Here is a 26990-nt window from a genome sequence, read left to right on the forward strand (position 1 = left end):
TTCATCAGCTCCAAAGTCCCACGCAGTCAGACTTACCAATACCATTAGGCATCATTCAACCTGTTCCTCAGTGGGTCTCCTTGCTCCTCATCCAGGGGTCTAGTGCCGTCCCTTCCTGCCCACTGACCTGGGAGTACAGAAATTACACTCAAGTGTGTTGGTATCAGTCCCCCATGGATTTGCTTCTCCTGATGAGGCAAGGAGCACATATCCTGGAAGCAGAGCCAGTGATGCTCCCAACCTCGGGTTTGGTGATCGCCTGGGCATCCTGTTGTAAAGTTCCCACATTTCTGGAACACAGCAGAGACTGAAAAATGGGGTTTTTTTGCTCAGAAACTAAAGTTTGAGCACATAAGGCTTTGGAACCACTGTGACTTGGGTCTGAGTCCGAGCTCTACCCCTTTCCAGCTGTCTGATCTTCACGTGACTTCTAGTCATTGAGCTTTAGTTCTCCCATCCGAAACGTCTTTATAGAATGCACCCCATTGGGCAGTGAGGTGAGATCATGCATGTGTGGTGCTTAGCACAGTACCTAGCACGTACTAGCTGCCCAGTGAAAGGCCAGAGTGGGTGCTGTTGTTGAGTTCCCTAGTCATTTCTATGATACGCCAGGGGACAGAACAGCAGGCTGGGGTGCCCGCAGTGAGCCTCAATAATTACTGCCATCGCACAGCGTACACTTTAATTTCAGTGACCAACTAGTATATCAGCATTTGTCTGTAGAAAGGAAAGAAATCACCAGTTCTAGCAGTAACCACACTCAGCTACTTAGTAAGTCCCTTGAATATAAGACACATGAATTCATGAAGATCCTGTCTGTTGTCTCTAACTCTGGGAGGATGGTCATGTGGTATTATCTGCATTTTACAGGAATTGATAAGGAAACTGACCAGGAGCTTACATACTGACTATAGGGGATCACAGGACACCTCAGAAAGGGCCCAATTTTGACATGGGCTGTGGTTTCCTGTGCAAAATATCCCCTTTAAAAGAGACGTTGCCCAGAATCTGGACCTCACATCCAAAACCAAATACTGTCTATACCTATTATGGAGTGTTTGCTGGTGCCGGGCTTTATGCTAAGACTTTCCATGGGTTAGTTTGAGTAATCCTCGTAATAGTACCATGGGACAAGTCTTCATCATCCCTTCTTGGAAGAGGATACTGGGCTGGCTGCAGTGAATTAAGGTGCCCGGAAAGGCTCGCTGTTTTGCTGTGTCAGCCTGCAGAGGCCGTTAAGGACAACCATATAGAACTTGAGGAAGCACCTCCTGTGCCACGGTGTTCCCTGTCTTGTGACACCTGCGTGGTCACCGTGATGCTGCTGCAGTCTTCATCCTTATTGAGCCTGGGTCCAACACCAGTTCATCGTCACGGCCATCTGTAGACCTCAGCGGGCAGGGGTGATGAAGGGATGTTAATGCCGTTCCCTAGGGCTGCCATAACAAACTACCACAGTCTAGGGGCTTAAACAACAGAAACTGACTTTCTCACAGTTCTGGAGGCTGGGAGTCCGAGATCAAGGTGTCAGCAGGTTCTGTTTCTTCGGAGGCCTCCCTGCTCGGCTTACAGATGGCCGTCCTCTCCTTGTATCCTTAGGTGGCCTTCCTTCTGTGTACATCTCTAGGGGATCTTCCTCTTCTTATGAGTCAGACTGGATTAGGGCCCATCCCATGAGCTCATTTAGCCTTAATGAACTCTTTAAAGGCCCTCTCTCCAAATACAGTCACATTCCAAGGTACCGAGGGTTAGGACTAATACACATGAATTTGGAGGCCATAACAGTCCAGGGCCCATTGGCACCACCCCAGTGAGCCTGTAATTCACAAAAGGCCTTATGGAGCCTGCCACCAAGTGTCCTTTACACCCACACCCAGCCCCTCCTTTATGTACCTCATTTGCTTTCCTTGCCCTCTTTGCCACATGTGTTGTGGCTGGGTACCTAGTGGTCTTGGGGGAAGGAGGGAGCTGGGCCCTGGTGGGGCAGGCTGAGCTGCTAGACTCCCCCCTCTGCACAAACCCTTTCATGCATCTGAGCTGGCATGCGAGGCTGTTAACAGACATGTCTTTGATAGGCCCTTGCGACTCACAGCCCTGTCAGAATGGAGGCACATGTGTTCCAGAAGGACTGGACAGGTACCACTGCCTCTGTCCACCGGCCTTCGGAGCAGGGGCTAACTGCGGTACGTATGCAGGGGACTTCCAAGGCTGGCCATTGGGGAGCAGTGGGGCCTGGGCTCCTGCTATCCAATTCCCATCCCGCTAGCTCCTAGGTAGAAATGGGGCCTTGAGTGTTGCTAAGCCCAATTACGGGCTGATGGCAGTCTGACTCTGAAGCCTGGTCCTGGGCAGAGTCTCTTCTCCCCTCTCCTAGGAAAAGGAGCAAGGAGCCTAAACCCTTTTTGGTCTTAAAGGTATGAGATAAAGATTATGATAGGCTTTTACCCTGTAGGGTTGTTGAGAGTTTTAAATAAGGTAGACATAAAGTGCTTTGTCACCATGCTTGACATATAGTAGGAGCTTGTTAAAGAAGAACTTAAAAATATATATATATATATTATTGTTAAAGAATTTTAATAACTTTAAAAATCTAGTGCTGGGTCAACTGGAGATCTATATAGAAGAACTAAGTCTTGACCCCCTACCTCACAAGCTATGCACAAATCAATTCCAGGTGGATCACAGATCTAAATATAAAAGGCAAAGCAGTGAAGCTTCTAGAAGAAAACATAGGAGCATATCTTCATGATTTGAGGTAGACAAAGATTTCTCAAACAGGATGCAAGAAGCGCTGGCCATAAGGGAAGAAAGATCTAGATTCCGTTTTAACTTTTAAAAAGGTGGTCAGAGGGAGACCCATAGTGAGAGCCAGGAGGCAGAGCTGTGTCTGACCCCGTCTGACTCTGTGACGAGATCCCCGGCCCCTGCCACCTCGTTCCTCTGCCCCGTCTCCCTGCTGGGAGGGAGGATTGTCCTGCTGGGTTTGGCATCTGGGCATCTCTAGGGTGGCCGCAGCGTGACCGGCGGCTGCTGTGACCCAGCAGCCCCGAAGCTGAGCGTGGACTGCAGGATCGACGTCCTCTTCCTGCTGGCCAGCTCAGCGGGCACCACCCCGGAGGGCTTCCTGCGGGCCAAGGCCTTCGTGAAGCGGTTTGTGCAGGCGTCGCTGAGCGAGGACTCCCGGGCCCGCGTGGGGGTGGCCCGGTACAGCGGGGAGCTGGCGGTGGCCGTGCCCGTGGGCGAGTACCAGGACGTGCCGGACCTGCTCAGGAGCCTCGACGCCGTTCCGTTCAGCGGCGGCGCCACCCTGACCGGCCGCGCCTTGCGGCGGGCGGCCGAGCTCGGCTTTGGGAGCGCCGCCAGGACGGGCCAGGACCGTCCCCGCAGAGTGCTGGTCCTGCTCACTGAGTCACCCTCCCAGGACGAGGTGGCCGGCCCCGCGCGCCACGCCAGGGCCCGAGAGCTGCTCCTGCTGGCCGTGGGCACCGAGGCTGTGCGCGCAGAGCTAGAGGAGCTCACAGGCAGCCCAGAGCGCGTCCTGGTCTACGCTGGCCCGCAGGACCTGTTCCGCCGAGTCCCTGAGCTGCGGGAGAAGCTGTGCAGCCGGCCACAGCCAGGTGAGGGCCCGGTGCTCTGCAGTAGTGGGCGTCCTCGTGTAAGATGTTAACAAGGTACATTTGTCGGGATTAAGGAACCCATGGGGCGCCTGGGTGGCTCAGTGGTTGAGCATCTGCCTTTGGTTCAGGTCGTGATCCTGGGATCCTGGGATCGAGTCCTGTATCCGGCTTCCTGCCCGGCTGGATGTCGTTGCTCCCTCTCTGTCTGCCTCTACCCCTGCTCATGCTTTTCTTTCTCACACACTCTTTCTCTTAAAAATATATATGTATATATTTTTTTAAAAAAGAGATTTTCTTAGTTTTTACCTAGTGACCTTTCATTGTTCCAAGGATTCTTTCTAGGTCCCTGCATTCAGCTAGTCATCGTGTCGTCTTAGGCTCCTCTTAGATATTCCTTGTGGTGGAGTAGTTTTTAAACACCCTTAAGTCTGATCCACTCACTCCCTACCTAAACCTTCCTGCTGGCTCCCTTCTGCCTTGGAATAAAACCCAAACTCCTCCTGGCCTCTGAGAGCTCTGTGTGGTTGGTCCCTCAGACCTCTCTGCAGCCCCTGCATGGGGTGAAAGTGGGGGAGCGGCCACTCAGCCCCCTCCCTGCCTTAGATGCGCCACCCAGCCCTCAGCTTACTCTTACTCCTCCCAGAGAAACCCTGACCCCTTCTCCCAATCTACTTATGTCACGGCTCCTGCAGATCCCTGGCACAATACCCTTCCCCCCACCCCTCATGCCTGGTCATGGGATTTGTGATTCTGCATTGGTTTCATATCTGTTCCATTGAGGGGAGGCATGGGCCCATTTTGTCCACTTGGTATAATTAGTGCATGGAGTACAGTGCACGGAAGGTGCTCAATAACGGGATGGATGAGGGTGCCCAGAGCTCAGTGGCTTAGAGGACAGACGTTTATTTCTGTCACAGTTCAGAGGTGAGTGGCTGCAGCCAGCAGGGTGGCTTGGGTATCTTGTGGTTCCACCTCTAGATCACTGTTTCTCCGCGAGCTAGAAGTGGGGAGAAGGGAAGTGGAAGGCAAGTAGCTTCCTTTTGAGGACAGATTTCAGAAACTGAACAACCATGTCCAATCAGAACATAGATACACGGCCACATCTGTCTGCTGGGGAGTCTGGGAATGTGGGCTAGCCTGGCTTTCCTGTGCCCTTATATCTTAGGAGAGGGTGCAGGACGGCCACTGCAGTGGACAGACTGACTGACCCGACCTAGGAGCCCCTCTTTTGCTGGCCTGGTCCAGAGGAGGGGCTCTGCTGGGCACAGCCTGCCCCCAGGCTCACTCTGCTTGTTCCCCACAGGCTGCCAGACACAGTCGCTGGACCTTCTCTTCATGTTGGATGCCTCAGCCTCAGTGGGACCCGAGAACTTCGCCCAGATGCAGAGCTTCGTGAGAAGCTGCACGCTCCAGTTTGAGGTGAACCCAGATGTGACACAGGTCGGCCTGGTGGTGTACGGCAGCCAGGTCCAGACAGCCTTCGGGCTGGATGCCCATCTCACCCGTGCGGCAGTGCTGCGGGCCATGAGCCAGGCCCCCTACCTGGGCGGGGCGGGCTCTGCAGGCACAGCCTTGCTGCACGTCTACGACAAAGTGATGACCATCCAGAGGGGCGCCCGGCCTGGCGTCCCCAAGGCTGTGGTGGTGCTCACAGGTGGGATGGGCGCGGAGGACGCAGCTGTCCCTGTCCAAAAGCTGAGGAACAATGGCATCTCTGTGCTGGTGGTGGGAGTGGGGCCTGTCCTGAGGGAGGCACTGCGGAGGCTCGCAGGTCCCCGGGATGCCCTGATCCACGTGGCCACCTACGCAGACCTGAGGTACCACCAGGATGCACTCATCCACTGGATATGTGGAGGTAAGTGGGGGAGTCCCCGGCCTACGGTGTCCCCCCCCCCAGGGGAGGGAACTCAGCCTGAGCCCTCAGGTACAGGGTTGCAAGGATGGCAGTGCCTCCCAGCTACCCCATGCTTTCTGAGTGCTGGGTTCTGTGCTAACCTCCCGGTTCACATGAAATACTGCAGTGGGCACAGCTGGCCCCATCTGATGGTGCAGAGAGTTTAAGTGACCCCAGTACCTCTCCCCAAACTCGAGAATTTTTGCACTTCATTGGAACAGAAGACCTTGCTAGGATACCTACAGATTCTCCCAGGAATCTAAGGACCCGGCTGACATTGACCTGTAGTGATGACAGAGCTAGGAACAAACCCAGCCAGGCCAGCCTGGCCCCAAGGCATATTTTTGCCAGTGACCCCCTTTCTGTCTCTTTAAAAGTGTATCCGTAATAGTAAACACTACTGTGTGCACAGCACATTTGAGACATGAGAGTCTCTGTGTACAGTAGGTGAGCCAGGTGAAAGTTGGGTCTCTGATCTAGCCAAGCAGAATGGGCCACCAACTATGTGCTGACACTGAGAAGTGTGAGACATTCTTCTGTGGCCTCACCACTGTCCTGGGTTTTTTTTTTTTTTTTTTTTTTTTTAAGATTTTCTTTATTCATGAGTGACACAGATAGAGAGGCAGAGACACAGGCAGAGGGAAAAGCAGGCTTCATTCAGGGAGCCCAATGCGGGACTCCAGGATCAAACCCTGAGCAGAAGGCAGACACTTGCCCAGGACAGGGACGCCGGGGTGGGTCAGTGGTCTTCTTTGGTGGGGGGGGCCTTGGGGCTGACCCAGGCTGGGCTCGCTGGGCCTGTTCTCTCTTGTAGAAGCCAAGCAGCCAGTCAACCTGTGCAAACCCAGCCCGTGCCTGCATGAGGGCACCTGTGTCCTACAGAACGGAAGCTACCGCTGCGAGTGCCGGGATGGCTGGCAGGGCCCCCACTGTGGGAACCGTAAGTGGGGCTCTGGCTCTGCCTGTGGGGCATGGCAGGGGGGTGGAGGGCAGGGGCCTTCAGACCTGCTGAGCCCTAGGGACTCAGGTGAAGGCAGGGTCTGAGGTGTCCGTTCAGCAGAAGGCCACCTGCAATTGTCTGTTCATTCCCGCATGAAATATTCGGTGGGGGGGCCGCCCACATCCCAGGTGCTGTGCTGGGGGCATGATGAGAAGCTCTGCCCTCCTGGAGCTCCCATGCCAGTGGGGGAGACGGGCAGTGAATAAGAACAACCTGCAGTGTGGTGGTGCTAGGCCTATGTGAGAAAAACAGCGGCTGGGAGGAGGGTCTCTAGAGAGGCCTGTGTTGGGAGCACGGTGGGGGTGGAGTGGCTGGAAGACAGGACGAGGGCACAGGTGCGGTGGGTGGGTAGGTAGAAGGTGCTGGAGTGTTTCTCTCTGCTCACTAAGACGGGAGGAGGCACTGGTGGTAGGAGCCGAGAGCAGTCACGGTCCAGGAGAGAAGGGGTCTGCACCAGACAGTCCATCACGGTGGGCAGCATTATGGCTTCCTAGGGCTCCTGCTCATGAATTTCAAGTTAGAGGAACCAGCAACCAGAAGAAGACACCCCTCAGAGCTTTAGATTTTCAGCCACCAGCAGAGTGTGGCTTCCTGTGGCTGGACCTGAAGGCAATCAGATAGGCCTCTGATCTCGTTTCTGCTTGGGCTGTGGAGCGAGAGAGACATGCAGGGGTGCACAGGCTGCCCGCTGGTGAGGAGAGGACTCGGACCCTCCTCCTGTCCTCAAGGTTCACTTCTCTCCCAGGGTCCTTGAGAGGAGACGCCCCCAAGGCACGTGGCTCCCGCCGAGAACCCGCAGGAGGGCAGTAGCCCTACCCTTCCTCGGCAACTGCCCAGAAGGCCTTGGTGCCCGACCCTGAGAGCACGCCTGCCCTGTCCTGTCCTGTCTCCCCGGGTCCTCTGAGCGTCTGCCTCTAGCTCTGTGCGGAACCCTCCTGCCCACTCCCTCAGTCACAGAGAAGAGCTGTCCCTACTGCAGACCACACTGCTTGGGGACACAGTAGCAGCTGATCCCACTACTAATGCAGATGTTGAAAAGTCGTGATGCGTAAGTAAATACCTACTTTCTGTACCTGGACCTTGCCCTGGTGAGCTTGTTTCCTCTGCCAACTTCCTCTGAGAAGCTAAAGGAGCTTGGAGACTTTTGATGGCCTGTTTGAAAGCTCGCTTTGCGCATAACAAATGCTAAATAGAACGCTGTTGGGATGGTGATGCTCAGGAGGAGGCGTGGACTAGAGTGTCATTTGGACCACTGAAGCCATAGCATTTCAAGATTGGAAAACTGTGGACCTTTTCATAGGTCTTTTCCCAAAGATGTCCAAGTGGATTTGCTTTTAGTTTGAGAAGGGACTTGAGTGGCATTTGTGACTTTTGGTGACTGTGTGTGACAAAGACCTAGAAAAACTCTGGACTGGAATATGACCACTAACTTGTTTGACTACAGGGAAGGGGCCGAGCATGCAAATCATCCTGGTCTCCAGGAGCCAGATGACATTGACCCATGTCCTGGGCTACATTCCCTTGGAAGGACTTGCTTGAGGGATTACTGAGAGGGGGCTCATTGTGGGGTGCTTATTGCTTGTCCTCAAGGATTGAATTTTTAGTAGCACAAGGAGTGGAATTCTTAAACTCTGCAAATAAGGCATAAAGAAACTTTAGAGGGTATTGGCTTTTTGAAGCATCGATCTTCTGTTGTCTAGGTGATTTTGCTTTTCATGTCTGGTTTTGAAAGGAATACTTTAAGAAATGCTGTTGGTTATTTCACAGGACCTCATGTGGCAAGAAGGCTCAGTTGGGACATTTTTCTGGCAAACTAGGAACTCACCCTTGCAGTTTTTAGGGAACACTTCTTCCCCTTGTTTGGATTTGGGTTTTCAGTAGAAACCTTTGTAGAGCTGTGTCCTAAATCCAGACACTTTATCCTGACTCTTCTTTTTAATGTAAATAACGTAAAGGTTTTTACATGCAAATATTCAAGGCTACTTTGATTTAAAGTACTGGAAGAGGTCATCCAGAGGCTGCTGTTAGACATTACAAAGGAAAGGTCCAGCGGTACTAAGCGTAGTTATGACACAGTCATTGGTGTTCAAGGGATATTTTCACTCCCATGATTACCTAGACCATGCCAGAAGGTGACATCAGAGCATGGTCACATGTCCACCTGGCAGGTGCTGAGAGGTGATGTCAAAGAACTTACACGAACTCACTGTCTTTAAATTAACAGCAATTTCATCATTTTATAGCGTAGGCTCTTTGACTTGGTCAGGGCTCCATTTGAATTGCTTCAACCTAAAAAAACACACCACAGAATGGTGGGCTCTGGGCATACATGTGAAAGGCTCTTTCTATTTTTAGGTCTCAGCCCTCGAGCCTTTTTTTTTTTTTTTTTTGGACCTTTTCTATGGAAGGTGCCCTCTCTGTACCCCAGTAGTGATACAGGTAATTCCTTTCTTTTTAAAGAAACTGACCTTTAATTCCACAAGTAACATAAAAATTTGTTCTTGGAAAAATTAAACTGCAGATAGGACATCAATCTTTTATGTTCTGAATGGCCCTGATTCCAGCCAACTTGCTGGATGCTCTAGTCCTAATAGTTAATTCTCTTTTATAGAAAGATATTTATAAATAATGAGACTCCTCTCTTCCTTTTGATGTTTATACCAGGAACTTCTCTTGTCAGCTTGCATTGTCTAGGACCTAGGAATAATGTTTTAAAAAGTAGTGGTATCTGTTTCTGGAACTGAAGGGATCGTCCATCATTCTATGTTATTTTCTGTGGATTACTTTGTTAGGAATACTTTATTATTAGAAATACTTTATTTCTCTTCCTGGATTGCTCAAAGCGTTTATTAGGAGTGTTGAGATTTATGGTATGCTTTTCCACTTCCTTTGAGATGGTGTTGAGATGATGTTTTTAACATTTAATCATCTGTTCATATCATAAATGGCACATTAGTATATTTTTAATTGTTGAACCATCTTTGCTTCCTTGGAGAAATATGATCTGGTCATGATGTGATTCTTTAAACACTGTTGAATTTCATTCAACAATATTAAGGTTTTTCATCTTTGTCCAGAAAATCCAAAGATCTGGTTTTCTCCTGTGATTTGTGTTAGCATTGTTCTGATACCAAATGGCTGACTTTATAAAATGGAAAATACTTATTCCTCAAATGTAAGGCCTTTTTTTCAATTCTGGGATTTAATTTTGCCTTAGCTTGTCTCTTTATTGTATTAGTCATTTCAATGAGCCAGATTTCATCCTTTTTTAAAATAAACACATTCATGCATGGAGCTTTCTTAATTACTCCTTAGGCAAGCTTCCAAGTATTGGTATGTTTCTTTTCCCCAAGCATTATTTATGAGCGTGTCTAACTTCTAGGACCATTGGTTTCCAGCCTCTTATCTGCAGAAACCGATCCTATGTGTTTCGTTTATGTTCTACTGAGAAAATCCTCTTCCAGCCCTACCTGTGCTGCTTGAGTTAAGGAGGCGTCAAGTCTCCTGCTAGGATGGCACCTTGTGCAGTTGTTATTGCACATATTTTGAACTTTAATGTATAAATAACCAAGATGTTTCCCCCTTTAAGGAAGATTTCTACCAGGCACTGCCCCCAAGTCATTCTATCAACTACAAGAAAAACCCAAAATACAATTAATGTTTTATTAAAAAAAAAAATTGAACTCACCACTTGGTAAAGGACACCAAGTGTATATGACAAAGGAAATAAATGCCCTGGGATTAGAAAGATAATAGAAATCGAAAGACCTTTAGTTCTCAGGAGCCAGTGTTAGAGAACTCTGATTGACAAACCCCCAGAAACAAGGCAGGAACCGCAGATGAAATGTTTCAATTGGTGTTAAAAAAAAAAAAAAAAAACACACAAAACACTGCATCAGAAGAGAAGACACAAAAAACAGCTCTGCCAATTTTAGGAGGAGGAGGAGTCAACCCAAAACAGAATTCACTACATTTTTCTTGGAAGGCGCGTGGACATTTAGCAGGACTTAATGAACTTTTCCCCTAAAAATGGCCCAGCCACAGGACGGCATCTGTAAACAGTGGGTCATCTTTCCTCCTACGCTAATGTAAAAAGTCAGAGCTCAAAAAGATACTTTTTGACACTTTTCACTGTTCTAAATTACAAGATTTTAAACTTTTTCTATATAATACAGCATCACATAAATTTTTATCTAAAAGCAATGGGTTCAGGGCAGCCCCGGTGGCGCAGCGGCTTGGCGCCACCTGCAGCCTGGGGTGTGATCCTGGAGACCCAGGATGGAGTCCCACATCGGGCTCCCTGCGTGGAGCCTGCTTCTCCCTCTGTCTGTGTCTCTGCCCCTCTCTCTCTGTGTCTATGAATAAAAAAATAAAATCTTAAAAAAAAAATAATAAAAGCAATGGGTTCAGGCCTGCTTTAGGCTGAAAAAAAAAAAGTCCTTAACTTAGTGGGGACAGCCCCTACCTCGGCTTGGTCCCACGTAACTTCCCATTACTGTTTCTCAAAAAGCATGTCAGGGATGGCTTTTACACAGGTGGTAGCGATGCTGTTTAAAACCACAGAAGACTGAGCCGCACCTGCTCCTGGTGGAGAGGTGTCGACACATGGAGGAGAGATGACAATCAGGAGTTGGGGTCTCCTGGGTCACCCAAGCCACACGACCAGTGGGACAGGGTCTTGCTACCTTGATTTCTTTTCCACCAAAGTCCCACCATCAGATGCTTTTCACTACTTAAAAAAGCTTGATAAAGCAGTTGATGAAAATTTCAGAGACACAGAACACCTCTAACTACAGCAATGTCTTGTTTCTACCCAGGAACTATTAGGTCTCCCAAGAAGCCTTCTCTTTATTGTTGTAGTTATTTCCTCTGGCTCTGAAAATGGACAGAGCCCCCTCTTAGCCAGTGCTCTCCACCCAGAGTACCATAGTCCATCCTTTTTCTTCTGAGCAGACTCACCCTTTCAGAGAGTTGCTGCTTTAATGAAGACTTTAACGAAGCTGGATTGTCACCAAGGCCCGTGATGGCAGGAGAGTCTTTAGATGAAGCTTGTTTCCTAACTTGTTCCTTTCTTCTCCCATTCCTAGAGTACCATTCAAATTCCAGCACCCCCCACCACCCACCCCCAGAAGGAAAGTTAGTTATCCTATGTAGCAGCCTCCATCTACATAGAACAACGTAAGAAGTATTTTTTTGAAGCACAGAAGCACTGAGGAATAGAGTTGGCAGCTATGTTTCAACCTTGTCTGTTCACGATTTGGGGCACCTGCTACGAGATTTTGAGGCTGCAGCACTGCAGAGCATGCTGGGAGTGATTGGCAATATTGGCCACAGCAGCAAGGGAGTAGCGGCTCATGTGTTTGGTGGACTGAGTAGTCAGTCATCCGGTGCAGGTGCCTCAAAATATCTCCTGCAGGTAAGCAGGACAGAAATGAGGAGCAGAGTTTGCCAAAAACAAAAGTTGCTCTGGGCATGTTCTTTACTGTGCACATGAGTAAAAGACTTCTAGCCCTCAGGGAGGAACCCAGAAAGGGCATCCTGTCCTTGCTTCCACCTTACTGAGCCTTCCACCACCAGTCGGCTCGGGGGCTTTGGGCAAATCCTATCACCTGTCTGAACCTGTTTCTTTACTTTTAATGGCAGAAGCCTTTAGAATCAGACTTTTTTATTTGAAAACTGGCCAGTCCCAGCCCGTCTCTGAACTTAGGCTTATTGCCCTGGAACCTACAGATGATCGAGCGGTGGATAGTTGCAGGATCACATGTCCTCAGGCTGTCTGCTAAGAACCCCGGACCCCAGTGCTCGCCTTTCTGGGTGGTCAGAGCCAAAGGCACCGCAGAGCCTCAGCCCCTGCGTGAGAGCAGAGCCCTCTCAGTGCTGGTGCCCGAGGCAGGGAGGTGCTACCCGGGGAGGGGGGGGCACCTCCTCCCACAGCTCTGCCATCTCCCCCCGGGGGGGCCCCGAAGAAGGCTACGAGTGACCACTTACCTTCGCTTTCTGGAGGACGGTGCCTTTGCCCGTGACCATGACCGAAAGCGGCCTGTTCTTGAGCGCCGTAGCAGAGTTGACTGGGGTGCAGTCTGGGGCAGGGGTGGGGGTGGCAGCTTTGGGCTGTAGTGGCGAGAGGAGTACGAGGCCTCAGCCCAGGGCAGGGCATGGGACCTGCCTCCCCCAGCCCGGCGCCAGGGACTCCCACCGCTCACCCGGGGGCTCACGCTCTCCAGGTGGGTGGTGTCCACGGTGGTGCCCAGCGTCACGGGCCCGGCCTCCGCCTTCTTCAGGTTGTCCTTCACCTCCACGATGTTGAGCTCAAGGTCCACACGCCTTCTCTCCTCGACCCTGCACTCCTCATCGATTTCCTTCAGCTTCTGCTCCAGGCTGGCCAGGACCCCCTTGTCTGCGGAGGGAATTAGGCTGGCTGTGGGGAGCGGCACCCCAGGGGGGGTGGGGCCCAGCTCCAGCCCTGGCACCCAGAGTGGGCCTCATGTTAGCATTCTGCAAAGGCTGAAGGAATACGCTGTGGGAAGACGGCTCTGCCTTCACAGGAGGGCATGCGTCTGAGGTATAGAACCTTCTGGTAGGTTCTTAGGGGCTCTCAGTTGTTTCGATACTGGCTACTGTGGCAGCAACCCCCCCAGGGAGAGAGCAGCTTTATTAATGACCCTTGGAGGATGGCTGTGCTGTTCCCACCTGGCCTACATAGTCCCCTCAGTCCTTCTGGTGCTCAGGGCTCCCCTAAGCCCATTGGGAGGTCCCCAGCCCTGGCTCTTCCTCAGTCCTGTTTTATTCTCACCCTGGAGTTCTTAGGTTAGTACTGAAGTGCCAGGAACTGATGGCTCAGAGCTCATTGCTAGGGGAGCCCATGGTGCCATGTGGGTTCAAGTAGAGTCCCAAGCCAACAGCCACTGAGATGACTTATGCCCTGTTTCCAAGCCCAGGGTGAATAACGCCCCCCCCCCCCCACCATCAGCCCTTGTCCAAGGGCAGGCAGGCACAGGGCCCACTGTGAAAGAAAAATTCACAGAGAACAAGCTGAGAAGATGTTAACGATGGTTCTGGACCCGGAGTCTGAGAATTACTTTCCTATGCTCTGTGGACTTACTGGCCTAGGATCTTCAGGGCTGCTTTGCCAGGAGAATAAACCATAGTGGAAGTTTTCTCCTGTCCAGAAAACCCACATGGGAGAGAAGGGTGGGAAATCCCTGGCCCTGCCTCACCGCCCAGCTCACGCCCCAGGTTTGCAAGGACTGTCGGGGATGAGCCTCTGGTCATGCTGGTTAGCACACGTCCCAGCTCTGCAATGTTGGCTGGGTAGAAAGGACATCTCCTTTCCTCTGCGCACCAGCAGCCAACACCACTGAGCCTTTGAAACCAGTGGCACAAATTTATAGACAGAAAGCAGATTAGTGGTTGCCTAGGGAACTGAGGGTCAGGGGAGGGTGGGAGGGAGAATGACCACTAAGGAGTATGAGTGGTGAGATGTTCTGAGGGTCACTGGTGCTGGTGGCACAGATCTGGGAAGATATTAACCACCACCGTGGTGTTGTACACTGTAAGTGGGTGGGTGGTATGGTCTGCGAACTGCATCTCGGTAGAGCTGTTACAGGACAAAGGAAGTGGGTGACTCCAGTGGAAGGAGGTACGGGAGCGCAATCATGTTCTAAGCTTTCCCAGGAGGCGGCTGGGTTTGTCCTCAAACCTGGTTCTACCAGTTGGGCTTGTGGGTGCAACTGTGCGAATTAATTATTAGGTCAGCACCGAGCTGCACTCTGTAAGTGAAAATGAGGTGCATGTTTCAGAAAGGTCCCATAAAAGGCAAGTTTCTTCTAGGAGATGGCTCCTGAGTGATGAGGGGGTAGGATCTGGAAAATCATCTACAAAGACTCTGATTTCTTTGCAAGGGTCTTAAATTTTTCTTCACTGTGAAGAAATGAAGGCTGGAGATGCTGGATGCCGTGGTACAGGTGCAGTTAACGCAGGAAAGGGGGCACAGGCCACGTCTCAGGCAAAGGCCTTGGCACCACGTTGAAAGACGAAATACGTTTAAGTGAAAATAAAACATTATGGGTCTAAACATGTAATTTTTAGAGATTTCCTCCTCTGACCGTTTTTTTTTCACCACTACCTTCTGGTCCTGTTGACATCAGGTCAGGGGATCTCTATACAGAATAGCAACATTTCAGACAGGGCAGGGGGGAGAACATGGCAGGGGAGCACCCAGCTGCAGCAAAGATTGATGGGGTGACGGCTGAGGGGCTGCAGGCAGGTGCACAGATCAGGATTCTTCCCAAGGAAAGTCCAAGCACTTCCCTGCCCCCCACTCTCCACCCTGGAGTCAGTCCCCTCACCTGTGCATTTTTTTAAAAAAAGATTTTGAGAGAGAGAGAGAGAGAGAGAGAGAGCGAGAGAGCGCACACGAGTGGGGTGAGGAGCAGAAGGAGAGGGAGAAGCAGGCTCCCCTGCAGAGCAGGGCACCTGACACAGGGCTCGATTCAGGGACCTCCAGGATCACGACCCGAGCTGAAGGCAGACGCTTAACCCACTGACCTACCCAGGTGCCCCTCTCACCTGTGCACTTTAACACAGTCTCTCTCAGCTCCCGTTTCTCTTTCCGGAGCTGAGCCAGGTGCCCCCGGATTTCTTCCTTCTTCTTCTCGAGCCTCTCCTTCTCCTCTGTGTACCGTTTCACCTCGGCTTCTGTCCTATTCTTGCCAAGTTTGATCTCTACAGACCCAGAGAGGAGAAGCCCCAGGTGAGCCAGGCTGGGACACAAGGGCCATCCCAACCCACTGCGCAGGCTCAGACACAACCCCAGGGCTTCGGCAGTGGGGCAGAGCTAAACACCAGGCCAGCCAGGCAGGGACAGACAAGACAATTGGGCCCACACTTTCTTTGCTATGTGACCTTGGGCAAGTCCCATCACCTCTGAACCTCTATTTCCTCATCTAAAAGGGAAGGATCTAGACTAACTGCCCCAAGCCACTTCCAAAACATCCAGCTCATCTAGCACAGGCACCTGCAGTGGCCACCCTCAACCTGTCCTTCACAGGAGGGCTGGCGCCAGCTGGGGTGACAGCTGCGGCATCGGGGCAGCTCGACGGGAAGGAGATCTTCTGCTGTTCAGTCTGGATTTTGACTGTTGTGGTTCTCAGGGAAGGCTCCTCAGGGTCTGCACTCTCCTGTTGCGGCGTCTGCTTCAGGAGAAAGCAAACACGGCTCAGCCGGCCCAGGGGCTGTGAGGGGGAGGCTGGCTCACCTGCTGGGGGGCAGCCTCACCTGCAACTCGGGGTTCTCTGGAGACTCGACAAGGGGTTCAGCCAGGGCAGGGCCTGAGTCTGCAGGGGCAGCCTCAGCTGGGGGTTCCAGGTGGGCTGGCAGTGGGGATGGGGCCTGGGCCTGGGCCCCACTGGAGCTGTGTAAAAAGGACTTGACAGGTGTGAGGTCCAGGTAGACTCGGTCGGGCTGGGATTCGCTGGGAGCTTCTGTCACAGGGGCGGCTTCCTCGGGAGTTTCCACCTGCAGAGGGGAGATAGTCTGGTGGCTCTCATCATCGCCTCTGCTCCCTGCACTATGGAGAGGACACCAGACCTGCCTCCTGTCCCTGCCTCAAGCTGGAGTTCACGGGGACCTGCCTCTTTGGAAAGTTTCCACTGAGCTGGACTTATAGACCAGGGCTCAAGTCCAGGGTTTGCCATTCAGGAGGTGGGAGACCTGGGACACAGTACCTAACTGTTCCTGAATCTCATTTCTTGATCTGTAGAGAAGAGACTAGTGGACCTCCTTATCAGGTGGTTAGGATTATTTTTTTGTAAGATTTTATTTATTCATAAGATACAGAAAGAGGCAGAGACATAGGCAGACAGAGAAGCAGGCTCCCTGCAGGGAGACGGATGTGGGACTCAATCCCAGGACCTCAGGATGATGACCTGAGCTGAAGGCAGATGCTCAACCACGGAGCCACCCAGGTGCCCCAGGCGGTTTGGAATAAGTCAGATAATCCACAGAAGCCCTCGGCGCAGCAGAGTTCAGTGCCTAGTAAACAGAAGCTGCTTTCGCTATGACTGTTTATTATCTGTTTGGGCCTCAAAGGTTAATGGTGTCTCTGTTCCCGATCCTGACACCACACCTCACACCAACTAGGATGGTTAACCAGCTATTTTAGCCAGAGAAGTCCCCAAGCCAGGAGCACTGCACAGAACATGGCCTTGTTGCACTAGGTGACTTAGAATCCGCCCATCTTAGGGACAACCTGCTGATCTCTGGCATCGAAGTCTGATGGGAGGAGGATGGGGACAGCCCAGGTCACTGCCCAGCCTGGGTCCTTACCACAGCCGTCAGCTCCGACGTCTCCACGTCATCGTACAGCATCTCCTGGCGGTCTGGTCTGGGCAGGCCGTCGATATAAGTGTTCGGCTCTGAGAACTTTCTCTGCATCAGTCTGGAAGACCCAGTAAGACACGGCAAGAGGAGGATGAGGACAGGGTGGTCAAAGCCACCAGTGGCAGAGGACTCATGACAACGAGAGGTGCAGTAGGAGCCAGAGGGCCTGCAGGGGACCCAGGGACTGGCATCAACCTCATTTTCAACTCGTCTATTTAGGGATATCTCCTCCCTCTCTTCCCAGGGCCTTCTTACTGGAACTCCTAGTTCTGAACTTCTCTTCCAGGAAAACAAACTTCCTTTGCCCCCTACCCCTCCTCCAGATCCTACTGCCTTCTTGCCCAGATTCCTCCCTTATAGGACCTCCTTCCAACCACAAAATCCTTTCTCATTTCATCATCACGATGCACTGGGGTGGCCCAGACCAGACACTCCCCCCTTTTTGTACAGAAAAGGGAAAGTGGATCCCATTGCAGTGGCTTGGCCAGCTTCCATCAGAGCTACCTCCACCCTCCTGACCCAGGAGCGCTTCTCCCCAGGCCCGCTCTGCTTGCCTGGAAAGCAGAAGTACCAGCGCTCCATCAGCAGTAAGGAAAGTGGATGGTCAGGAAAGGCACCAACTCTGCCCTAAGGAGTTGGAGAGTGTCCACCCAGGCCGAGGGTGCTGTGGCCGCCCCCTGCCCAAGGCCTGGCTCAGCTCCTAGCTGCTAGCTGCTCCTGGGCCCTGGGCTTCCTGCTGCCGGGTAGGACTGGGCTGACCCTGGCTTCTCAGCTGCTGCCCTGCATGATGGAACCGGTCACGGGAGGCCAGCCCGGGCCCACGTTTTGAAGCATGGCTGGGAACGGGAGCATTTGATGCAGGAAGGCCCCGTAACACTCACAGCAGAGAGGTTTTGGCCGCACTCACGATACAGGACACCCTGTCTGCATCCACGTAGTCGTAGGTGAATTCTTCTGGGTCTGTCTTGGAACCTGACTCGGAGAGCAGGAGGCCCAGCCAGTGGCCCATCTCCTCAGAAGACTTGGCCTGCGAGGAGGCGGAGAGGGACATGAGCAGAGCTGGATGGAATGTGCCGGCTGCTGCCCAGCCCTCCCAACCAGTGGGGAGTAGCTACTGGGTGGGCGCCAGTAGGAGGGAGGGTGCCAGTAGCACCCTCGCCAGGATGCCCACACGGGCAAGGCCTCTGAGACAGGCGGGGGCCATGCACTCTCATTTTCACCAGCCTATCTCAACCCCGTGTCTCTAAGTAACATTTCCTGCCACCTGGATGCCACCTCGGTGATGCTGTGGATATTTGTCCCAGGTATCAAATATGATTCATACACATGTATTTCTAGGAGGCTGAAGAGCCAGGAGAGCATGCGTTCTAGGTTGACACCTCTATGTTCTACACTGTCACATGGCAGTTTGTCACCCTAATCCGTATATACAAGATCGGATCTCTAAGAAGTAACAAAATTCAAATTTATTTTGTTGACAATTTCAATAAAGTCAGTCTTACAATAAAGGTCATCTTAAATACACCTGACATCAAGCCCACTTGCTCTGATAAATAATGAAGTAAATCCCAGTGAGGCTGGAGCCTGTTTTTTTTTTGTTTTGTTTTTTTTTACAAACACTGGTTATCTGTTAAAATGCCAACGTCGCTTCTTACCATTCATTCATTCATTTAGATTTTATTTATTTATTCAGAGAAGAGAGAGAGAGAGAGGCAGAGACACAGGCAGAGTGAGAAGCAGGCTCCACGCGGGGAGCCTGGTGCGGGACTCGATCCCAGGTCTCCAGGATCACGCCCTGGAATGAAGGTGGTGCTAAACCACTGAGCCACTCGGGCTACCCGCTTACCTTTTTAATGGAAAAAAAAAAGGGGGGGGGGATTCTGTAAATACTACAGGTTCACTTTCATAAGAGAAAACAGCTGCCTCGTTGGCATGACACAGCACAGCTCTACTTATTACCGCATTTTCTTCATCAGAGAGGCAGCTGTGAGCAGAGCTGGACATCGAGCTGCTTTTCATTTCCCAGTCCTTTTCCAGCAGGAGTTTCCATCCAGCTTTGCGTGGGCATCCTTAGCTCCAGCTACCACCCTCTCTGCCCTGGGCAACTGTGACAGCTTCCTTACTGGTCTCATCTTGTCCCTTCTTGTGCCCCTTCCATCCGTTCCCCTGCCTCAGCTGCCAGAGGAAGCATCTCGAAATCCCAATCTGAGCATGCCACCATCCCCTGCAACCTTCCAGGGTCATCCCCCCGCCCCATTGCTCTGAGGATCAACCTTCCTTCCCTCCCAACCTCATCATGCCCACACCCCACCCTCAGCCCCGGCCCCCAGCCCGCAGGACTTCTGCACAAAGTCATCCACTGGCTAATTCGCTGAGTAACATCTCACCCTCACACTAGAATCCAAGGTCCGTGACCGGGAGCGTATCTGTCTTGTTCACCACATTACTACTGTTCAGGGTCTGTAATGTCACCAGGAGAGCTGGATGGATGGATGGACACAAGCTTGTGCCTGGCTCCCCCCCCCCCCCCCGGGAGGTAACTGGGATGTGGAGCTTTTAGCCACCAGAGGGCAGTGTTGGAGCACAGTTTGGATGAAGACCCTCGGGGGAAGGACCCGGTGGACAGGGCTGAGCCAGAGGGTGCTTCCCTGCGTGCGAAGAACTCTGGCTCTGGCCTCGCCTGCCCAGCGCGAGGCATTAGGTCACCTCTTATTTTTGCAAATGTAACATCACATCCAACGGAGGGCGGGGAGTGGGAGAAACGTAATTGTATCACAAACCTCATTCTTACCCCAGATAAGCCCTAACAATCGTCCTCGACTCTATGTACGGCGGCGCCGCAGCTGGTGATACACAAACCAAATCAAACCCACTGTGAATCCCCAGGAGGTTCTGCGAGCCGCTCAGGGAGTTATAAATACTCGTGCTGCCCTCAGTGCAGGAAGCAGCTCATTGTCCCTTTCCTATAACACAAGCACTCTGAGGTCAGAAAGGGAATGGAAATTTTTTTTTTTAAATGCGAAGAAGTAAAATGCAAGGGAGAAAAAAAAAAAAGGCAAGACTACGCTGCCTCTGGATTGTCGATTGTGGGATGACAGTGACTGTGGGATGACAGTCCGAGCAGCACGCCCCGGCCCCCGCAGGCAGCAGTACCTCAAGCTTGGCCAGCTCCTCCCCGTGGTGGAGGATGCGGAAGGAGTACAGGTGGTCGGGGCTCGGGTCGGGGACCACCTCGCAGCCCAGCAGGCTGACGGGCTGCTGGGCCACCTTGCTCCGGTTCCGGTCCTGGAAGAAGTGCAGGTGGCTGTCCCTGACGGAGCACCAGCGCGACTTCCACTGGCTGTTCACCAGCACGTTCAGGTAACCTGCGGGAGGGGACGAGGGTGTCCAGGGCTGCGCCACCGCCGCGCCTCCCAGCGTCTCCCCCAGAATCGCAGGTCCGAGACCCGTCACCGCTCTGCCCGAGGGGCTTTCTCACCCCGAAGGGGCTGGATCTCAGCAGGTCTCCCCCCTGCCCCTGCATGCGGCCAGACCCCGGCAACGTGGGCTGCACGGCTCTCCCGTCTCGGACCGCGTCTGTCCCGGGGGGAGGGAGTCGTGTCGTTGACTAGAGCAGGCTGGCTGGGTCTGTGTGCAGGACAAGGCTCCCCCCACCCCACCCCTGCCATGCCCCCACCGGCAGCGGCCCTCCTCCCCAGACTCTGGTCACTTAGGCCACGTGCAGGAAGGTCCCCAGCCAGGGGCACCTGGCGGCAGGTGCAGTCAGTCCTCTGGCCTCCACAGCCTTAGCCTCCTCGGCATCCCTGACACCGGGTCACTCAGCCTCAGCCCGCAAAGGGCTGCTCCCCTTGGCCGGCTCCCTCTCCTCCTCCCAAACCCAGCTGGCCTCGCTTGACCCTCCCTGGCTCCTGCACTCCCTGCTCTGTCTTCCTTCCGAACCTGTGGATCCCAGAACAGTGAGACCTGCTTCCATGCAGCCTCCCCCAGCGGACTCGGAGCTTCTCAAGGGCAGGAACTTGCCCCCTTCACCTCCAGCGCCCAGGGTGCGTGCCCGTGGCCTCTCTGCCAGGGAGCCGCCCTCTCTGTCGGCATGCAGCGGCTGCCAGCACTGGGGTGCGTCCATCATGCCATCCTTTATTAGTCTCAGATGGTTGCATGTGTTGGGTTCGGCTTCCTAAGAGGAGGACAAGCCTTTCCCTTTGCCCCCCACTCAGAGGAACATTTACGGAGCTGACACCATGTGCCAAGCACAGCCTTGTCCCCAGGGCTACAAAGATGCATAAAATCCAGTCCACGGGACCCCCTGCACCCCCCATGTGCTGTGCATTCACACCTCTCCGTGCTGCCCACCTTCCCGGAGGGACTGGCTTACAAAGTGGACGCCTTCTCCATTCTAGAGGATTGCAGCTGCTCTGAGCCTTAACTGGGATGGACAAGGCCACCCTCCCGCCCACCCAGTGCTGGGCCAAGAGTGGAGATCGTGAGTTTCTCAGAGCCACACGAACAGTAGCAAAGTAGAAGAATTCACGCCCCAGACCTAGGAAACCTGGCTCATCCAGGCAAGTGCCCCACTGCCCATCTCAGTTCTCTGGACCAAAGAGAACTCTGAGTCAAGAAAGCAGGGAGCTCAGATGCCAAGTCTGTTCTCTGTCACCCTTCCCTAGCCACCGGGGACAGGAGCATGCTTCACTGCTGAAGAGACTTCCAGCAATAAGCCAGCCACCTCTCTCCCAGTGGGACTCACTGAGACCAGGTTTCTGTGCCAAACACGGTCCCCCCCGAGGCTGCAGGGGCTGGCAATGCTGGGGCACTGCCCGGTGTCCCGCCCAGAGAATTAAGAGGCTCCCAGTGTGAGGCTCCCATCTGATGACTTCTGGTTCCACCCACCCACCCACCCACCCACTCTGCCAGCCTCACAAGCCAGACCTGGGACTCGGGAAAGGAGCCCAGGGCTGGCACAAGGGATCCACGAGGAACAGCCTTCAGGCCCTGGGAAGAGCCAGAGCAGTGAGTCCCAGGTTAGAGCCAGGACAGAGGCTCCCCCAGCATATTTCCTGAGAAAGGCCTCAGTTTCCTCAAGCAGAATGAGGGGAGTAGAGCTGACCTCTGTGAGCCTAGCAGCACCCGCACACCCCCTCCATACCGGCAGCGCGGGCTTCCGTCACCCTAAGGGGCCTCACTGTCCCCATCTCTGAGGCCTTGCCGCTGCCCAGAGATGCCACCTCGGCCTATTCAGCTCCAGCCCGATCTTCAGGACCCAGAGGGTCCAACCTTGGATGGGAATGTTCTTTCTGTCCCTGGAAAGAACCCCTTACCGCTGCTACGAAGACACGGCGTGTGGTTTAGGGGTATGAAGCCAGCACGGCTCTCGGCTGTGAGCTCTCAGGACCGTGTTCTCCCTCTGCAGGGTCCCCTCCCCTAGCACCGCTCGCCGCGCTCCTTCAATGCTCATCAAAAGAGCAGAACTTTTTAAAGACCACTGGGAGGACCCTCCGCAAAGGCTCCAGCACCGCAGCAGGCAGCTGAACCACCTGCAGCGAAGGTCAAGAAACCTAGAGCCGCAGCTCTGCCCTCCCCAGAGATGGTCAGGGCGAGACCCAAGTCCCTGCCTGCGTGGTCCCAGCCGCCTTCCTGGAGACGGGCTCCGGCCTGGTGGGTGAGCCCGCAGGGCCTGCAGGCAGCTACGGTGCTTACTGGATGTCTCGAGGGACCTGTCCGGAGGCTCCAGCGAGGTAGATTTCTTCCTGCCCAGATTCATTAGGTTGCTCAGTTTGAGGCCAGGAGAAGATTTCTTCTTGACTGTCAACATGAGAGAAAAAGCCGTCAGCATTGCAACGGCCCGCTGACAGGCCTCAGCGAAAGATGGAAACAGCAGACCCATTCCCACTGCCTCTGCACCCCCCACCCCGTGTGTGTGTGTGTGTGTGTGCACATGCACACACACACACACACACGCACACACGCATGCGCGTACCCACACTCTGCTCCCCAAACCAGGATCCACAATCCAGAGTCAGGTATCCCTGGAATCAAACACTCAAGAAGGGGGCACATCAACTCGTTTGTTTTTTTTAAAATAATTTCTATTTTTAAAAAAGAGTTATGTGGGGATCCCTGGGTGGCTCAGTGGTTTGGCGCCCGCCTTCGGCCCAGGGCGTGATCCTGGAGTCCCGGGATCGAGTCCCGTATCAGGCTCCCTGCATGGAGCCTACTTCTCCCTCTGCCTGTGTCTCTGCCTCTCTCTCTCTCTCTCTCTCTCTCTCTCTCTCATGAATAAATAAATAAAATCTTAAAAAAAAGAGTTATGTATTTGACAGAGAGGGACAGAGACAGAGGGAGTGCAAGCACAGGCAGGAAGGGCAGAGGGAGAGGGAGAATGTCAAACAGACACCCCACTGGGCACGGAGCCGGAAGCGGAGCTCGATCCCACGACCCTGAGATCATGACCTGAGCCCAAATCAAGAGTCACACAATCAACCCACTGAGCCACCCAGGCGCCCCACACCAACTCCCCTCATAGACTATGTCAGCACTTGAGAATCTTCACAGACTGCATTGGCTCAAAGAGATAGGGTCAAGGGTTAGCAGCAAACAAGGAGAGATGCAAGAGTATTCTACTCCTAGCAATTCATAAAACTTGACTTCAATTTGCTCATCCCTCCCTTCTTCCTGGGCTTATCAGCTGTGTTATTTCCAAGCAGTTTAGAAGTTGGAGGCATGTTGCAAGCAGCTGTTAAAACCCATGAGGGTTGAGCCAGACAGCCATGTCTCGCAGCCTGGGACACCATCCCCCTCCCGAGCCCAGGCTGACAGCCACAAGCATCGGTACCATCTTTGGCCTCTGGAACCTCAGGGTGGCCATCTATGGAGCTTCCATATTCCGGGGCTGACAGGTACTTCTCCATTATATCTAGCTGTGGAAAAGAGAGAGACAAGTGGGTGATCTTGTCTGGGAATGGTTACCTGGGGGATCACAATGTAAGAGAAACTAATAGATAGCTTTTGGGTGTAGGCTAGAGGTCACCGTGGAGTCCAGGTCACTGACGGCACATTGGCCAGCCTTCCCTCGGGCTCTCTGGGAGACCTTTCCTTGCCCCATCCCCATCCCCATCCCTCTTCTTCAGGCCACCACTCATCCAAGTTCCCAAGTTCCCAACATGCCTGCCCCACCGAAGGCAAGCTGCCAACCCCAGCGGTGGCATTAGAGTTGACATCCCAGCTGAAACTGTCGGGCTGGGAACCACCCATCCGGGAGCGTGAGGACGGCTTTGCAGAACTGACTGTACTACTAACACAGCAGGTTTCAGAGAAGGGCCAGCCTGTCTACACAGCATCAGACCATGATCTGAACCCTGGCTGGAGCACTCTCCATCCAGACCAGGTGCTCGACTTAAAAGTCTTTCTTGGCCCTGCTGTGCATGTGTTTAGAGAGAGGTAATACCCCCATCTACATCCCCAGGGCTGTTAGGGGACTTGGGAATTTCTCGGAGCACGTGGTGGCTGCTGCTGTTAGAATGTGAAGCGCTCAGAATATTCCAGACAAGCTGCTCTCAGAGAACAACATCCTCCAGACCTTTGGGAAACAGGCTGAGGGACTCCCAACCAACGGGCAGGCCATAGGCGGGGGCTCGAGGACTGCTACACCTGGCCAGGGAACTCCAAGAGGGATGGTCTGTGCCTTCCTCCTCCCTACTTGAGACATCTATGTCCTCTCTGCCCTCTTCCTTGCCAGGGCTGGGGAGCCCAGGGAGACACGGTGCTGCTGTTCTGTGTGCTCCCAGACTTCAGGGCACCTCCCTGCTGATACTTGGTGACATGGACTGAGAAGCCACAGGTGTCAGCCCTCCCCTCCAAGAGCACCTGGCCCAACTTTCTCAACCTTGGCCCTTCAAAGCAGGGGCCCCATGGCTCCATGCAAATGAGCAACAGAGCCCTTTGGAATTGACAAGGGGACAGTAAGGGGACAGTTCACCCAGCCCCGAAGCTCTACCAGGAGCAAATGCAAAAGAAGGGCCACATGCCATGAATTTCCCTGCCTAGGAATGGAGGGCACGCTGACCTTTGTTCTAATAAAGCTTCCTGCCCCAAGCAAGAAAGGATCAACTTCATCGGTTTTCCTGCCAACCTGAAGCTACTGGCACCGTGCATGTCTTACTCATTGGGCTGACGGGCAAAAGCAAAGATTCAGTTTTATACTTTTAATTTTGACAGAGAAGAGAGAGAATTGAACTCTCTCCCAGGCAGGACAGAGGCTTACTTTCTGACAGTTCAGGCGCTGGGCATCTGGGGCGTACTGGTTTCCCTCAGACGCTCCTTCTGAAGGCAGGCCGCTCACCTCCTGGATGACCTGAAGGACAAGAAAAGCCATCACCGCCAGACTCACCGCCAGACTCACAGCCAGACCCAAGCTAGGGCCCCTCGCGGTCAGGGGAAGTGGGTGGAGGTGAGACAGGGGATGGACGCTTTCCAAGGCACGGCGACTATCCCTCCCACCCGCAGCACCTGGCCTAGGACTGGGCAGGCTGCAGTGGGCAGGCCTGTTCCTCAGCCCACTCCCCTGCAGACCCCCACATGTTCTGGTGGCCGGCGGGGCAGGGGTGGGTGCTTTACAGCAAAGCCTGAAGATGGCCAAAGCTGCCAGCCCTCAACTCTGCGAGCCTCCTCCTCGGCCTCATCCTGGGCGGGGGTGGCTGCTCGGTTGTGGGTATGAGAAAGAACTGCATTTGCCATGGTCCCCTCAGCTTTTGGGGGGCCATGGAGCTTGCTGTGGAGGGCTTCCGTCGGCTCGGGAAGCAGGCCTGCCAACTGCCTGAGTCCAGCACTGGCTCTCTAGACCGGTCTGTCGTAGTCCACTCCACCCTCTTCCAGAAGGAGCCTTTTCCCTGGCACCCAGGGCCTGGGGCTGGAGACGCACATGTCAGGCATAGCTCTGGCCACACGAGCAGCGCTGGGGCTCTGAGCTGGGAGCCCCCTGGGAGGTTCCCAGAGGGTAACAGCCCGAGGCAGCCACACACACATCCCCACGCTGCCCATCCCAAGCCCTGTGGACGCAGCAAGCGTACTTTCAAAGACCTTCCTTCTTCAGTCTCTGCTTAGAGCAGTTTATGGAAACAAGTTTAAAATTAGAGAAGCCAAAGAATAAAAGGAAGAAGGCTATGGGGTTGGGGAAGCATAAGGCATTTCTCACTTCTTAGACTGACTCCAGTTCAGGCCCTGGTCCACGTGGGGGACCAAACATGCCACATGGTGCTGTGCGAAGGAGACAGGCACTGCAGTCCATCACTAGTGGCATGACCTGGGGTCTAAGCTTCGGTCACCACATCTGTCGGATGGGCCACACCTAGAGCCTGGGGCACCGTGAGGACCCGTGTGTGAAGGTGCCATCCTCATCAGCTGGGGCCTGAGTGTGCGGACACCCTACGCAGGGGAAGCACGCAAAGCTGGACATCGAGGCCTGAGTGCTTCTCTAGGAGAGTCCTGCCTTTCCTGGGGTTCTTGCCCCATCCTTAGCATTTCCCACCCACTGCCATATACCTGCCCCACCTGTGAGCTCAGGGGTGATCACTGAGAGTTGGGACATGGAGGCCAGGGAAGGTAGGTAGGTTTGACAAAACAGATACACATAGATGGCCGAGAGCCCATCACACAGGCTAACGGGTCCTACCAAACTGCAAGCGTGTGCAGCTTCTCGGAGTCAGGCCCTCGCAGCCAGGTCCAGCTCCATGCTCATCTGACCAGGGAGGAAGGGGGCCTCTGTGAAGGCCGACAGAGAGGCTATTCCTTCTGAAAGGGTTCTTGTCTTTGAAAGCACCAGCAGGGGTTTCAGGATGAGGGCATGTGAGTTGGGGAGAGAGGCTGGGAGTCAGAGGAAGGACAGGTGGGTCGGAGCAGCAGAACAGCACTGAGAGCAGAAGCACCGTGTGTGCGTGTGTGTGTGCATGCGTCTACAAGTCTTTGCATGTATGCAACTACTTGTGCATGTGTGTACACGTGCATGCAAGTGTTTATGTGTATATCTGCAAGTGTGGGTGCACACAAGTACTTGTGTGTATGTACATAGGTAGATAGGGATAGAAGGCAGACACAGCACTTCTACGAG

The 26990-nt window shown here is 53.4% G+C and overlaps 2 protein-coding genes across 14 annotated transcripts in view; one reads left to right on the plus strand and one right to left on the minus strand.

Moving 5' to 3' along the window:
- The window catches only part of VWA2 (von Willebrand factor A domain containing 2), a 47444-nt gene extending 37643 nt beyond the window's left edge, over nt 1-9801 (plus strand). For 5 of the 6 annotated variants that reach the window (XM_055300520.1, XM_055300523.1, XM_055300521.1 and 2 more), the window contains 4 exons: nt 2076-2183; nt 3045-3617; nt 4921-5472; nt 6326-6556. In XM_055300520.1, coding sequence (XP_055156495.1) covers nt 2076-2183; nt 3045-3617; nt 4921-5472; nt 6326-6555 — 1463 coding nt within the window. In that variant the 3' untranslated portion in view covers nt 6556. Of the gene's footprint in view, nt 1-2075; nt 2184-3044; nt 3618-4920; nt 5473-6325; nt 6557-7256 lie in introns of those variants that run through there. The other variant, XM_055300524.1, reaches the window with a different exon arrangement.
- AFAP1L2 (actin filament associated protein 1 like 2) overlaps nt 6977-26990 on the minus strand; it is a 100852-nt gene continuing 80838 nt past the window's right edge. For 2 of the 8 annotated variants that reach the window (XM_055300516.1, XM_055300510.1), the window contains 12 exons: nt 25149-25238; nt 23721-23805; nt 22586-22690; nt 20045-20256; nt 17773-17918; nt 16838-16949; nt 15788-16027; nt 15528-15705; nt 15080-15235; nt 12715-12908; nt 12500-12622; nt 6977-7114 (listed from right to left, as the gene is read on the minus strand). In XM_055300516.1, coding sequence (XP_055156491.1) covers nt 7070-7114; nt 12500-12622; nt 12715-12908; nt 15080-15235; nt 15528-15705; nt 15788-16027; nt 16838-16949; nt 17773-17918; nt 20045-20256; nt 22586-22690; nt 23721-23805; nt 25149-25238 — 1686 coding nt within the window. In that variant the 3' untranslated portion in view covers nt 6977-7069. Of the gene's footprint in view, nt 7158-10160; nt 11922-12499; nt 12623-12714; nt 12909-15079; nt 15236-15527; nt 15706-15787; nt 16028-16837; nt 16950-17772; nt 17919-20044; nt 20257-22585; nt 22691-23720; nt 23806-25148; nt 25239-26990 lie in introns of those variants that run through there. The other 6 variants (XM_055300517.1, XM_055300514.1, XM_055300511.1 and 3 more) reach the window with 5 other exon arrangements.

This window comes from Nyctereutes procyonoides, unplaced genomic scaffold (assembly GCF_905146905.1).
Source record: "Nyctereutes procyonoides isolate TBG_1078 unplaced genomic scaffold, NYPRO_anot_genome, whole genome shotgun sequence".
NCBI classification, from domain to species: domain Eukaryota; kingdom Metazoa; phylum Chordata; class Mammalia; order Carnivora; family Canidae; genus Nyctereutes; species Nyctereutes procyonoides.